The 13118-nt window shown below is 46.1% G+C and overlaps 1 protein-coding gene across 1 annotated transcript; it reads right to left on the bottom strand.

Annotated features, from left to right (window-relative positions):
- Window positions 1-2419: 2419 nt before the first annotated feature.
- On the bottom strand, window positions 2420-2896 carry LOC131293088 (uncharacterized). The gene has a single exon (XM_058321168.1). The coding sequence runs from the start codon at window positions 2894-2896 to the stop codon at window positions 2420-2422; it is 477 nt and encodes a 158-aa protein (XP_058177151.1).
- Between the last annotated feature and the right edge of the window lie 10222 nt (window positions 2897-13118).

Below are 13118 nucleotides of genomic sequence, written 5' to 3'. Positions count from 1 at the left end.
GCACGACGACGGCACGCACTTTCGCTTTTCAACTCCTCCTTCTCCTTCAAAAACCGCTTTCCCCCCGCGGTTTACAAGCTCGAAAGATCGAAAGAAAACAGCCAGCCTACTGCCTCTTTTTCGATCGAGTTTTCTTGTCGATTGCTCTTCCTAGCCGTTAGTATGCGTGCCTTATTTAAGGGGACCCCCTTTTCCCGGTCTCCATCGCAGATAGTTCATTATTTTTACCAGATTGGCACTCGCACACACACACACACACACGCTGCACCAAATCACGGGGAAAACGCCGGGATTGCAGTTGCATTCGCGTCGATGCGTCGCCGGGCGAACCTGAATATATGCTCCTCCGCCGACGGCTTCAAAAACCGGCTTTTACGACGAAGAGCTCTTCCCCAACGAGCAGTCGCTCTTGCCGTTTGAGCAATTCCTCTTTTTTCCCCCTTTTTCGGTGCTACCCTTTTTCGCGGGCGAGACTCACCACTTGTGCATCATCTTTCGGTCTGTCTGTCCGAAGGAGAAGAGAGAGGTCAACCGCTTTTGCGAACGCAAACGGGCGGTGGGCCCTAAAGGGCCTTCACTCAAGTCAAGGGCCGCGGGTAGGGGGATGAGGCGGGCAGGGGGGATAAAGAGGCCGCCGACCGGTATCCGGCGCAGCGAGCGTTCGGCGGACAGCTCAATGCAGCTTGTTGCTCTCCCTCGTTGAAGATCGAGTGGATACCGATGCAGTCGAAGTGCATTCGCCCGTGCGCAACAGTCGAGCCCGCATCTCCTCCTTTTCCCGCCTCGGTTCCATCCGGAAGGAACGATCTTCTGTAGGAGATCTTGTGCCTCCTTGTTCATCGAAAAACAAGGTCAAATCACAGCCATCGTAGCGAACTTACTTGAAAAGCTGTATGTTTTACTTACTCTTGCTCAATTGTGGTGGTTTCTATTCCTTTAGAGGATAATTCATCGTTCAGACAATATTTTCGGAAAACTATCCTCCCTCTAGGTGAATCGAGTCGAGACCTTTTCCGACCCGTTTCGTTTAGTGATCGGATCGGTTGGTTCAGTCTCGCAAAGTTGACTGCTGTCCCTCTTCCGATCCCCTTTTTTCCCTCCCCCATCCTCTCGTTGTTTGACCGGTTCTCCATCGTCTCGGATAAAAAGAGTCACGATGAATTTCTTTTCATTCAACTACAGCGACTCCCCCTACACTTCAAGGACCATAGGACATTACATTCATTTTTCGCCGCACCGTGAAAGTTTTAAAGAAAAGCACTAAATGTCATGCCGTTCAAAGGAAGAATGAGAAGGTCAGGAGGTTTTCAATTTTTATGGCATCAACTACTTTAGGATGTTTGTTTGTACGTTCGGTAATCGTTTTATCGTCAGCAAATTTGGATAAGCATACACATTTACATACAAACTAATGATTGCGAGTTATCCTCAGATTTTGCATGGCAATCTTGTTCATACCATATAATTTTCTTCCACATTACAGCACGAACTTATATATATATATATAACGGACTAGAGCCGTCGGTCGACTCGTGCCGTGAACAAAATGTTGCGCCATAACGCCCGGTCCTGTGCTGCAGATCTCCAACTCGAAACACCGATCCTCCGCAAGTCTGCCTCGACCTGGTCAAGCCATCGTACTCGCTGCGCCCCTCTCCTGCGCGTGCCTGTTGGGTCCTTTTCGATGACCTCCCTGGCTGGATAGCTAACAGGCCTCCTCGCTATATGTCCCAGCCATCTTAGTCTCCCGATTTTTACCAGGACACCAATTGGGGGATCACCTAGCAGCTCGTACAGCTCATCATTCCACCGCCTTCTCCAAGCGCCGTCCGCGTCCCGCACCCCTCCGAAGATCGAACGTAGCACCTTGCGTTCAAAAACGCCAAGTGCGCGCAGATCGCCTTCCAGTAAGGTCCATGTCTCATGTCCGTAGAGCACAACGGGCCTTATTAGAGTCCGGTAGAGCGTCAATTTTGTTCGCCTGGAGACACGACCAGATCGCAGCCACTTACGTAGACTACAGAAGGTGCGATTTCCAGCGAGGATGCGCCTCCGAATTTCCAAGGATGTGTCCGAGTCACATGTGACTTGGGATCCAAGGTATACGAATGAGTCCACCTCCTCCAGAGTGTCGTTATCCAAGGTGATGCCGGGAAAGGTATCTGGGGTGTTATCCCTAGACCCTAATCCTTGCATGTATTTTGTCTTTGACGTGTTGATCTGGAGTCCAACTCGCTGAGCTTCTGACTTAAGTCCAGCATACGTTTCCGCAACCGTCCTCTTGTTGATCGCAACAATGTCAATGTCGTCCGCGTAGCCCAGGAGTTGAATTGAGCGCCAGAAGATGGTACCTCGCGTGTCGATGCCTACTCGCCTTATCACACCTTCTAAGGCCACGTTGAACAGGATACATGAAAGGCTATCCCCTTGCCTCAGCCCTCTCTGGGAAGCAAAACTGAGCGGACGCGACACCACCGACCCTTACAGAACACATCACATTGCCCATAGTCGCCCTACACAGCCTGATCAGCTTGTTCGGAAACTGAAACTCCTTCATCAGCATCCACAGCTGTTGCCGGTCAATGCTGTCATAGGCCGCCTTGAAGTCAATGAAGACGTGATGTGTTCTGCAGTTATACTCACGGCATTTTTGTAAAATCTGCCGGAGCGTAAACAGCTGGTCAGTTGTCGAGCGTCCATCCATGAAGCCGGCTTGATACTCCCCAACAAAGTTTTCGGCCAGGGGCAGCAACCGGTGGAGCAAAAGTTGAGAGAAGATCTTATAGGCGGCATTTGGTATGGTAATGCCACGGTAGTTCTCGCAGTCCAACCTATCCCCTTTTTTGAAGACCGGTACAACGACACCGGTCATCCAGTCCTGGGGTAGTTCTTCCATCTCCCAAACTTTGCCGATCACCAAATGAAGCACTCGAGCTAGGCTCTCCCCTCCGTGCTGGAAGAGCTCACCAGAGAGCTGATCATCACCCGCAGCTCGGTTGCTACAGCACGAACTTACCTTTCCTTTATTGACTCTACATCTGCAAAGGGTTAGCTTCACATTTTCCTTCTTTTCAAAACTGACAACTTACTTCCTTCGATGCGGCCATTTTCTTCCGGCATGTTTCACAAAATCGTCAACTGGTCACAGCAGTTTCTTTAACACACACACAAACACACACACACATACACATGCAAGGGCACGGGCTCTTGCAGCGTAAACCGGGTCCGGCGAAATAAACTTCCCGTTGCATCTCAACCGCTAATACCGGAGATCAAAACTTGTGAAACTTTGTAACGATAGTCACAAGTTAGGGTCTCAGGGAATCAGCAGATACAAAAAACGAAACAATAAAAGAGGCTACTCTAAAACTCAAACCAACTCCCAGGAGCCCTCTCTCTTCCCCGGGGGGAGGGACAAAAGGATAAGTGCAGAGTGTGCGCTGATATCGGTTTCGGCGCCGGATCCATTTGCAGTTTCTTTAACAGGTAAAGGAATGTAAGGCCTTACTAGAATTTGTAAAATTTACATGGCAAAAGATGGTTCTTTGAAAGAAGTTAATATAATAAAATATAATTTTGCCATAGATATATTCTAATATGATAATTTTTGATAACTTTAAACGAAATAGTAGCTAGTCGAGCTTCATCTCTAGTTGTTCCAATTAATCAAGTCCACCAATCTGTTTCTATGACTGAGTCGCAATGTGTTGAATCAATTTACTAAATAGAAATTTCCTGAAAGGTGGTGATTTATACTTATCAAATCAATTTAATGAAACTTATTCCAGAAAGATCATGCTCAAGGGAAAACGGAACGTAAGAAGAGAATTAGGAGTAAGGCAGCTCTGGCTCGTCGTTTCGTGGGTTGATCGTGGGTTGCTGCCTCTCCTTCGACGACGACTCGCTACCCACGAGGTAAGTTAGCGGATTGTATAGTCGAGTATTACAAACACGGTACTATACAACCAACTACCTCATCACGGAAGTAGTCCGATTGCGACTTGTCGCTGGCCGGGTTTTGGGGCGAGGCGGGCGATGTTCGTTACTCGTTTATTACGGGATTTAACGAGCTTAACAAAGGGCAACAATATCGCAAACACACACACAAGGGTTCATATACAACACTTTCCACATTTCTTACATCTACATTTTAAATAATCAAATATTGGATTACAGTATCTTGAACAAAGAAGTAACGGTTCTATGGATATTGGGTAAATGCTGGAGGAAGCGGATATATGGCGTATGCGTTTGATTCCGAACGTGTTCCTTAAAACCAGAAGGGGAGGATGTTTTTTCAATAATAATATTAACCAACCATGTTTTACCCAACTCGATTTGCGCGTGTAGACTTTTATTTGAGAGAATATTATACAAGATAACTTAGATTTAGAGCTATTCGAAGTATGTCAACATTTAAACAGTAGTTTGACAATATTAGCATAGAACCATTTATGTTTGGAATAAACTTTTAAACAGGAGTCTCCGTTAAAAACATGACTCTGAACTTTACTAATCCGTCAAATTCCATGCCTCAATATTCCTGACATTTTAGTTGTTAAATAAATCACTCAAAACACGTATCTCTTCGTTTGTGTTGGGAAATGCTTGAAAATGTTGAGGAAATATCCTCCAAAACGTCACAAAATCGAACAAAACCCAATTTAGCCCTCTACTAAGGAGTGATTGATTATCATCGTAACTGTCGTCTTTTTAAAAATTGGGCCGACAGGCTTCGAGAAAAGGCTGGCTTCCACCAGGAGAGATCTGATATATTTCAACGTACGTACTTACCTTCGTTCATACACATCTTGTTCGGTAGATTTGTGATAAATGTCGGTGGTGATGTTCAGCTGGAGGAACTGACTTGGCAAAAGATGGCCAATGATGTCGGTGGGACTACAAAATGGTTTCGATTTGTCTTCTCCGAGCAAACGAGGTTTAACAAACGGTGAACATAATTGCAAAATAAAGAAACAAAATAGTCTACCAACGAGATTGATCTATTTATATAAATAAGCAACTTGAATTCATCTACAAAGTTATATTACAAACTTAATTACACCATGAAAGAACTCAAAAGTTAAGTTAAGAAAAAACAAAGTACTCTTATTTTACGTAACATGAATTCATAAAAGACATGATCTTCTTTGATTTTTAGATGGTAAAAAGTGATGTAAGCTTGAAAATATACCAACGACTAGCATAAAGATTCAACCTATTTTTATACATAAACATAACGTACTACGAAACAAAATGATTTATAAATAATAATCTTCACTACAGTTCTAGAATAATGTAACAAATAAATTTATACAATTGTTGTAACCCAACAAGTTCGATCATTGCGAGTTGCGATGGCGCAGTGTCTTGCCGTCTTTCTTGGGCCACCGTCGGTTTGTAGCCAATTCTCCGCCAGACCCCGTCCCAACGACATGCTATAAGACAGCTAAGTTCGAATAGGATTCTACAGTAATGAAATGAATAAAACTGCCAATTGGTTTCGAAATTTTATTTTTCTTCAATTTGAGCTTCAATTTTTTTATTTTATTAGAATTTTCTTCGTTTGTTTTTTATTTCGCATTTGGGTTTGAATTTGTTTTCGTATTTTTGTTGTTGTTGTTTTTTGGTATTGTGATTTTTTAGCTATTTTTTTCTCTCCATCGGGATTCACACAGGCCACTGAAAACAAAAAGGACTTTTGGGTAGCCTTCTTTGTTCCGCTGGCTCGGTGCGAAGTTCGACTAGGATATCCTTTTTTTGATGGATTTTGTGTGCGTGTGTGTGTGTGCTGAACAAAACATTTCGCCAATGTTGATAACGAACCGATAGATAGAAGAACAAACTCCAAGAGGAGAAATTATGCGTTGCCTGTGGGCGATAGAGTATTTTTACACAGGTACAAAGGGGAGTAGGAAAGTCGGGAAGAAAGGTGCCAACGAAGTGGTGTGTTTTAAGGAAGTTAAAGAAGAGTTGGGACAGTTGGGAAAAGGGTTCCCAAAGGAAAGATGAAAGAAATCTTGGGGTAAAGTTTAGAGGCACGGCTCTGGAAAGAAGCTTTTCACTAGGAACGATCCTATTTTCGTAGATTAATCACTGAACACACACATACACACACCGACACATACACAGACACGGACACCATAAACACCAACTGGAAAAAAACGCTCGGATTGTAAGGCAAAAACGAGCAACTCGACGTGCGGAGGGTAGGAACACACTGCGAGGATTTTGCCTATCTTCCGCCGGGGGAGGTCCTTTGTGTTTGGCCCGGAACCGAACCAGAACCAGGGCGAACACCAAGAACCGAGAACCGACGTTTGAGAGACGTACGATCGAGAGCGCTGAAAATTTCATTCTGACACTCCTCCGGGTCCGTATCCTTCTTCGCTGCTTCGGTCAGCAGACTACTACGTCCGTTACTACGTGTGCGCTCGCGTATACTACCGCACTGACGCACAAACACCAACGTGAACTAACACTCACACACACACACGCAGGCAGCCGAGTCCTTTACCGTGGGGTCCGAGATGAGGAGAATAGCCGAACGGGCCGAGTGTTGAGTGAGAGCGAAAAATGCAAGTGTGAGTGGAAAACTAACAGGACGAAATACTCTTCCGCAAAACGGTGCTCCTTCGCTGGGAGAGATAACTCCAAATGGCCAAAAGCCGTAGAGGGCCTTCCTTCCTGTTTCATAAACGGGCCCGTTTCCCTGCCCCGTCCTCTGCTCTTTCCCGACTGTGGACTCTCTCCTTGGTAATAATTTTTCTAGGAATTTTCCACTAACGAAACCGACGAAAAGTAAGTAACGTTCAATACTTTGTTCATAGTTTGCCCCGTTTTCTACCGGCCACTTCCTCTTTCTTTCGAGGCAGAGAGCTTTCACCAAGGAATTTTCCGCACTCGCTCTCCGCACCATTTGCCAAATCTTTTTCACGACATTCCAAACTCTCCCAACTGCGGGAACACCTCTCGTTACGTTACGTTACGTTACGTTACTCGTCGTTGTTCGGTGGACATTTCTTTGTGGCTTTGAACTTTTCTTCCTGCACAAATATATGTGTGTGTGTGTGTTTGTGTGTATGGGGATGTTTTTGACTTCTCGCAGATATGGTAAAGATTCTGGTTTTAACCTTTTCCCGACCCTCCGAACACTCCCAACACGACACACACACGATTCACGATGGGCAGCCCAACCATCGGCAGAATCCCATAAGTCCGTTCTTGTGGACGAAATGTAAAGCACAAGTTCGGATCTACGGGTTCCCACAGACAGGGCAGAAACACGGCGATGATGATGAAGATGACGATTTCATGATGAGTGGATGACAGGCGAACAAACTTTAGCTGTTTCGTAGTGGAAGAAACCTTCACCAGAAACAATATAGAATTGCACGCACGCGAACACTAATTTTCCCAGCAAAATGGGAAAATGGGGAAAGCTAGAGCAGCTGGATCAATCGTCTGGTGTGTATGATTTTCCCCTGTTGTGTTTGTGTCGTGTTGATGAAAAACGAAGAAACTGACAGTTCACTGTGTTGGATTTACGGCAGCTCTAGGAAAGGGTTTCAATCACACGGTGGAGAAGGGAATCACAAAGGAAATGTTGCAGGAAAATTCGTGGATAAACTAGGCCGGACAAGGAACATGTCAGGCTGGCAAAGGATCGGCAGGACTCCAGCGGAGAGACAGGACCACGATGTTCTTACCGCAACCTACGGAACGCAACTAAACACTGCGAATCTCCCTCGAACGGAATGAGCGTGTTCGCAAGCGGAGGGTTTTCCCTTCTGGACATCCGCGATACTTCCTCTCCAACCCCTCCCCAGCACTCCACACTTGCGTCTTTCGCGGTGTGCTTTCCTTGAATTCCGATACCGCGTGTTTCCGCTAAGGTGTCCGTGTTCCCCAGGGGTCACAACGCGTTTGTCTGCGAACGGGGCGTCGACGACGTCGGGATTAGATTTTCCACTCCTCCGGAACCATTCTATGATTGAATTCTTCAGCGAGGGCTCGCACGAGGGAGGTTCTGAGGACGAAAAGGAGAACAAAGAAATGGTAAGCTATAGAAGTGACACTTGGAAGAAGGTGAAGTATGCTTCATGGAGGGAGGGGGGGAGAGAAAAGAGAATATTTGGCCTATTAACACACCCTCTAAAAATATTACTCGCAATGGTTCCTGTCTATTGTAAGAAGGGCGATATTTTGTCCTGCAAAAATGTGCCACAACAGCTGATCCATTCCATGCTGCCTTGGGTGACAGGGGAAGCGCCCCAAATTTTTCACCAATGATTTATTGTTTTTTTGCCTTTCCGGATGTCAAATGCGTTGACAGAGGCACTTCAATCGTCCCGACGTGAAGCTCAAGGCAAGGGTTCACCCCGTAGGCCAATCAGAGGTCAGCGCACAGGAGGAGGAGGCAGTACACAAATACCAGCACAAACACCCGCGGAATGGGGGAACCTTTGCGATAGAAGGACAGAGACATTGCCCCCGAAGTTTCGAAGCTTTGCTAATCGAAGACCACACCACAAAACCGTTTTCGTACCCTTCGCTTGGTGTTAATTAGTTTGCTTTTCACAATCACGCCAGCTCCAGCTGCTATGTCGCCGTCTTCACGAGCTGGTGTGGGGTTTCCAGGTCCACCCGAATTTTCCGACCGACCGAAAAACGGAAGTCGAAGTCCTAGGACAGGCTTTGTGTGAGCTGTCAAAATTTTGCAAGTCGTGCACAAGGCAAACACAAAAACCCCAACACGAACTGCACATGCTCACGCAGGACCTCGATGGAACTGATCCTGCACAATATCTAGCCAGCGACCAGCGCGCGGCCAGGACACACACTCGCTCTTTCTCCGACGGACACATCGGTGGAAAATTACGGGAGAGCTTTAGGCTGAAACGGGAGAAGGAAGAGATCAGTTTCCGATGAAACGAGCTCCACAAATCCTGCCTTGTTCTCCACAGGATTAAATTGGGAAAACATTCCAACACTGATACCTTCAGATCTTATTGGATTTAGAAACTAGGACCTATTTGGGAAATGAAACGACAAACAAACATCCTTTGAAAGAAAGGAAATTTGAGAAGATATCGTCTACCTTCTGCATTCCCTCCTCCCCGCAGTGATTTTCCATGGGGCGATTTTCAGAACAAAGAACGACCCCAAAGTAAGTAGTAGCTATGGAAAAGAGATGGCGACATGCACAATGGAGAGCTAAAACGAGAGAGAGAGGGAGAGAAAAATCGCTTCCTCTGGAAGAATCCGGGTTGTTGGGTGGAGATTCTCTTTCGTCATTCCTGGAAAATGTGTTTCCCACGGTGAAGGGACTATTTTGGGCCAAGTATTAACATGTTTTTGCATCCCAGAATGTGTGCTTTCGTATCTATTTGCTTATGATTTGATTACTTATAATAATTTTGCTTTGGAACTTTGTTGTGGAAAAAAACGCACTGGATTATTAATTTACCCCAACTAACACTCGCACCGTCGGAAGTTACTTACAAACTGTCCTCATAACAACGTGACATTTTTCATCGTCGTTGAAAAATTTTCCAGATGTTTTTCTGCTCACAAATGCTAGGAGGCTTGAGGAAACCTTCGGTGCAGGTCGTTGATCTTGCCTCACTTCACGTTCCAGGACTGGCGAGTTTATCCAGGGAGTGTGTGGATTTTCCATCACTCCAGGTTTTCCATGCTTCAACATTGTCTTCGAAGCCCAAAACGACACGTGGAAAGAAATGGGCCTGTTTTATAGGATCCTTTTCCCTAGCTCAGGAGGGAAAAACTTCCGAAAATAATATGTGTTTTGCCCAAACTTCGGAACTCGAAAACGTCACTTACGGTGAAAAATCAAAAACACACACAAACACACAAATATAATCCGAAAGGCATACGACCTTTCGATAGCCACCGGAGAAGCGCTCGGTTTGACTCTGGGTTTGAAAAATCGGCCACAGCTAGGCTCATTGCGACAGTTTTCCCTGCTAACCATGAGGGGGGTGGGGTGTTCGCCATCACCCGTGAATCGAGCCCACAAGGCTCCACCATAATAATCAAATGCTCTCTCTCTCTATACTTTTTTTTTCATACTTTTGGCTCTCCGGTTCTCACATAAACAACCAAATTCTCGTGAATTGTAGGTTTTTCCGATGCGAAAAAAAGGGATTTGCCTTCTCTGCACAAATAAACATTCCGTCCGTGCGAGAGATTCGTCAAATGTTATTCTCAATTCCCGCTAGAACGATTCCGACTGAGGCGATAGACTTCCCACGGCCTCACCGGGGGGAACGGGGTGGTCATCAGGATTTTCCACCGTCCAGAACTCCGTCCGTTCGTTCTTTGTTCTTGATCAAGAAGCTCGGGGAAAACGGTGAAGAACGAATAAATCAAAAACTCTCTTCACTCAACACTCCCTCTCGCAATCGCTCCTTCAACTGTCACAATCGGAGAGAGTCCTTCCTCGCTTTTCCTGTGCTTTTCCAGTAAAACATCCTGTACAAGAGGGGTGGGGAGATTGAAACACACTTACTCGGTGGTGGTGGCGCTCCCAGTTGGGGGAAAACAAACTCAATAAACACCAACGGGGTGCTAATTGCTTCGAGAAATCGTAAAGCGTGGGAAAACGGACATTTTGTCACTCCTAGCCTACCTCCTGTTCCCCCCTCCGTTCCCTTGGGGCTCTCGTGTGTATCCATCTTCCGCAATCATAATCGGCCGTCCTCCTACGCGTGTGTTACACCTTTCCGGTTAGCTGCAAACACGACGCACGGGGGGGAGTTGTGGTAGTTTTCCCGTCAGTGGTGGAGAGCGAGAGCATTTTCCGAGTTCCGATCCGCAGTCTCCGCAGCGCAGAGCTCGAAGAAGACACGGTGTTCTGCTGCTTGAGGGTGACGTTTACCGTGCGCCTGCGTGCGCCCCAAACCATCGGTGACTCGGGAAAAACGGACTTTTCCCACAAACGGCACAAACGACGTTACACACATTCCTTCGGAAAGTTCAGGACTTTCTGCTCCGGTTTCAGCTTTTCTTCCGTAAGCTGCTTTATTGCGGTGGATTGCGGATTTTCCAGGATATCCGGAGCTTAGCTCAGATCCATTTCAAAGGCGAGTTTTTCCAGCTCTAATCGCTCGATATTGTGCTGGAAAATTATGCTCTTCACTGTGTCGTTCCGGTTGGTCCCACAACACACCTCGTGGTGTTGGCATCGCCTTTTGTGGGAAATGCACGTCGCGGCGCACCCCGGGGAAAATGATTTCCCCCTTGTGTGGGGAAAAATCCAAAGGTGCCAGACTCAAGTTAGGGCCCCCGACACGAAGCAACACAGGCTGCTCTATCGGACCGACCGCTCCGTTCGGGCCAACCACGGAAGAGAAACTAATCCACGGCCTGGCGACCCATCCCGACCGAAGTCCTTGTCCTTTCGCTTTCGCGTGAGAAGGGCGACATGTACTACATCTGAGTATGGGGATGAGAAGGGGATGTTTTGGGGGGTCACCCAAATGGGGAAATTTCAGAAGAGCAGAAGACAGAAGACAGAACTCTCGAGGCATGAAAAGTGCTCACAACACAAGAACAGCGATACACACAAAAGCATGCACGGGCATTGGAAAAGTGCACCCTTTTTCCCTGGGAGAGCAGCTCGAAACGTGTGAGAGTACTCACGCACACACACACACACATGCACGGCAAAGAGCAACACGAAGGATCACTGCGCGATGAGCACATGATGCTGAGATCAATGAACCGCGGAGAAGAGCAGTGGAATGTTTGCCTCCACGGGCGATTTTTCCCTTCGGTCGGTCCGTCGGTCCGTGGGAAAACTCATCGAAAGGCACGTGAGCAAATGTGCGGTTCAGAATGACACAACGGCGAGTGTGTGGAAGAAGCACCACGACGGCAAGCTGTTGGCCAGCGGAGTAAAAAGAAAACCAACACGTGAATGAGACAGACCGAGTAGTGTTTCGAAACGATGGAAGATCTCAGATGTCACTTTGATGGAAAAACAAAGCCCAAACCGAAGACAGCGCGGAGAAGAAGCAAGACGGTTTGACATTTCGAGGCAGAGAAAAAAAAGGATTCCATTCTTTTTTTCCTTCTTCCACACTTTTCGCTTCCCGATTTTCCACCTCTTGTGTGTGTGTGTGAGCTTGAGTGGTGTTTGGGTGTTTGGGAGTGCAGGAGGAGAGGCAAGAATTTTCCTTCAGTTTTCCACCATCACCGCCACCACGCCAGAGCAAGCAGTGAGATTGACTTCGATGAAGTGGATCATGTGATCACACGCTTTGGTCCAATTATAAATCGTATTTATTCCATACCGAGGGATGTTCTGTCAACTTGTTTGTTCTATCGACTTTAGTTAAACAACAAAACTATCCTTTTACTTACAAAATTTCACATTTTATTACTAAAAATAATGGCCTTCTATTACTCACTCAAGACAACAATTTAAGCGACAGCGAAACGTTGCCCAAAACTCATTTCACCAGTTGCGGAAATTGTTACCATTCCGTTTTCCATCAGCGGGGGAAAAAAAATCTGCAATGAAAATAAATAATGTTCCACTGACACGGAAGCTTTCCTAAGTATTCACCTTGCTTTGAATTTCCACACCAAAGCGGCGGTAAAGGTGGGGGCGCTTCTTATATGTTATGGCAAATGAAAACTGCTTCGTGTATTTTAATTTCATCTTGTTTCAGCCGAAATGAAACAAAACGAAAATCGTAACAGCTTACGTACGGCTCCATGGCGCATTCGTGCTCGGTTGGGTTTTTACTAACCAACCCGTTTTTTTTTTTTTTTTTGTGGAGGGTTTTCCCGGGCCCGTGTGTCTGTCTCGCGAAAAATCAATATTTACTCTAGCAATTGGTTCAATTAGCATCAGGAAATGAAGTCAGCGGAAGATTAACGCTGATTGGGTTTTGTGCAGTGCAATGCAATCGCGACACGACCGGTTGGAGTAGAAGTTGTTTCTAGTGCTCTTTCCGGCTTTGGAGCGAGTTATTTGAGTAGTAGTTTAATGTTAATTGAAAAATTAAGTACGTATTTTCTCGTGTTTGTTTTGGTCTTGAATTAAGTTTGAAGCTAGCGTTAACTATCGATAATATCTCGGGGTTTTA

The sequence above is a fragment of the Anopheles ziemanni genome, chromosome 2 (assembly GCF_943734765.1).
Source record: "Anopheles ziemanni chromosome 2, idAnoZiCoDA_A2_x.2, whole genome shotgun sequence".
Taxonomy (NCBI): Eukaryota; Metazoa; Arthropoda; class Insecta; order Diptera; family Culicidae; genus Anopheles; species Anopheles ziemanni.
Note: the sequence above shows the minus strand (reverse complement) of the source record. Positions and strands in the feature narration are given on the sequence as shown.

What these genes read in the sequence shown, in the direction of transcription:
- LOC131293088 (XM_058321168.1), bottom strand. Translation starts at nt 2,896, where the DNA reads ATGGAAGAACTACCCCAGGACTGGATGACCGGTGTCGTTGTACCGGTC.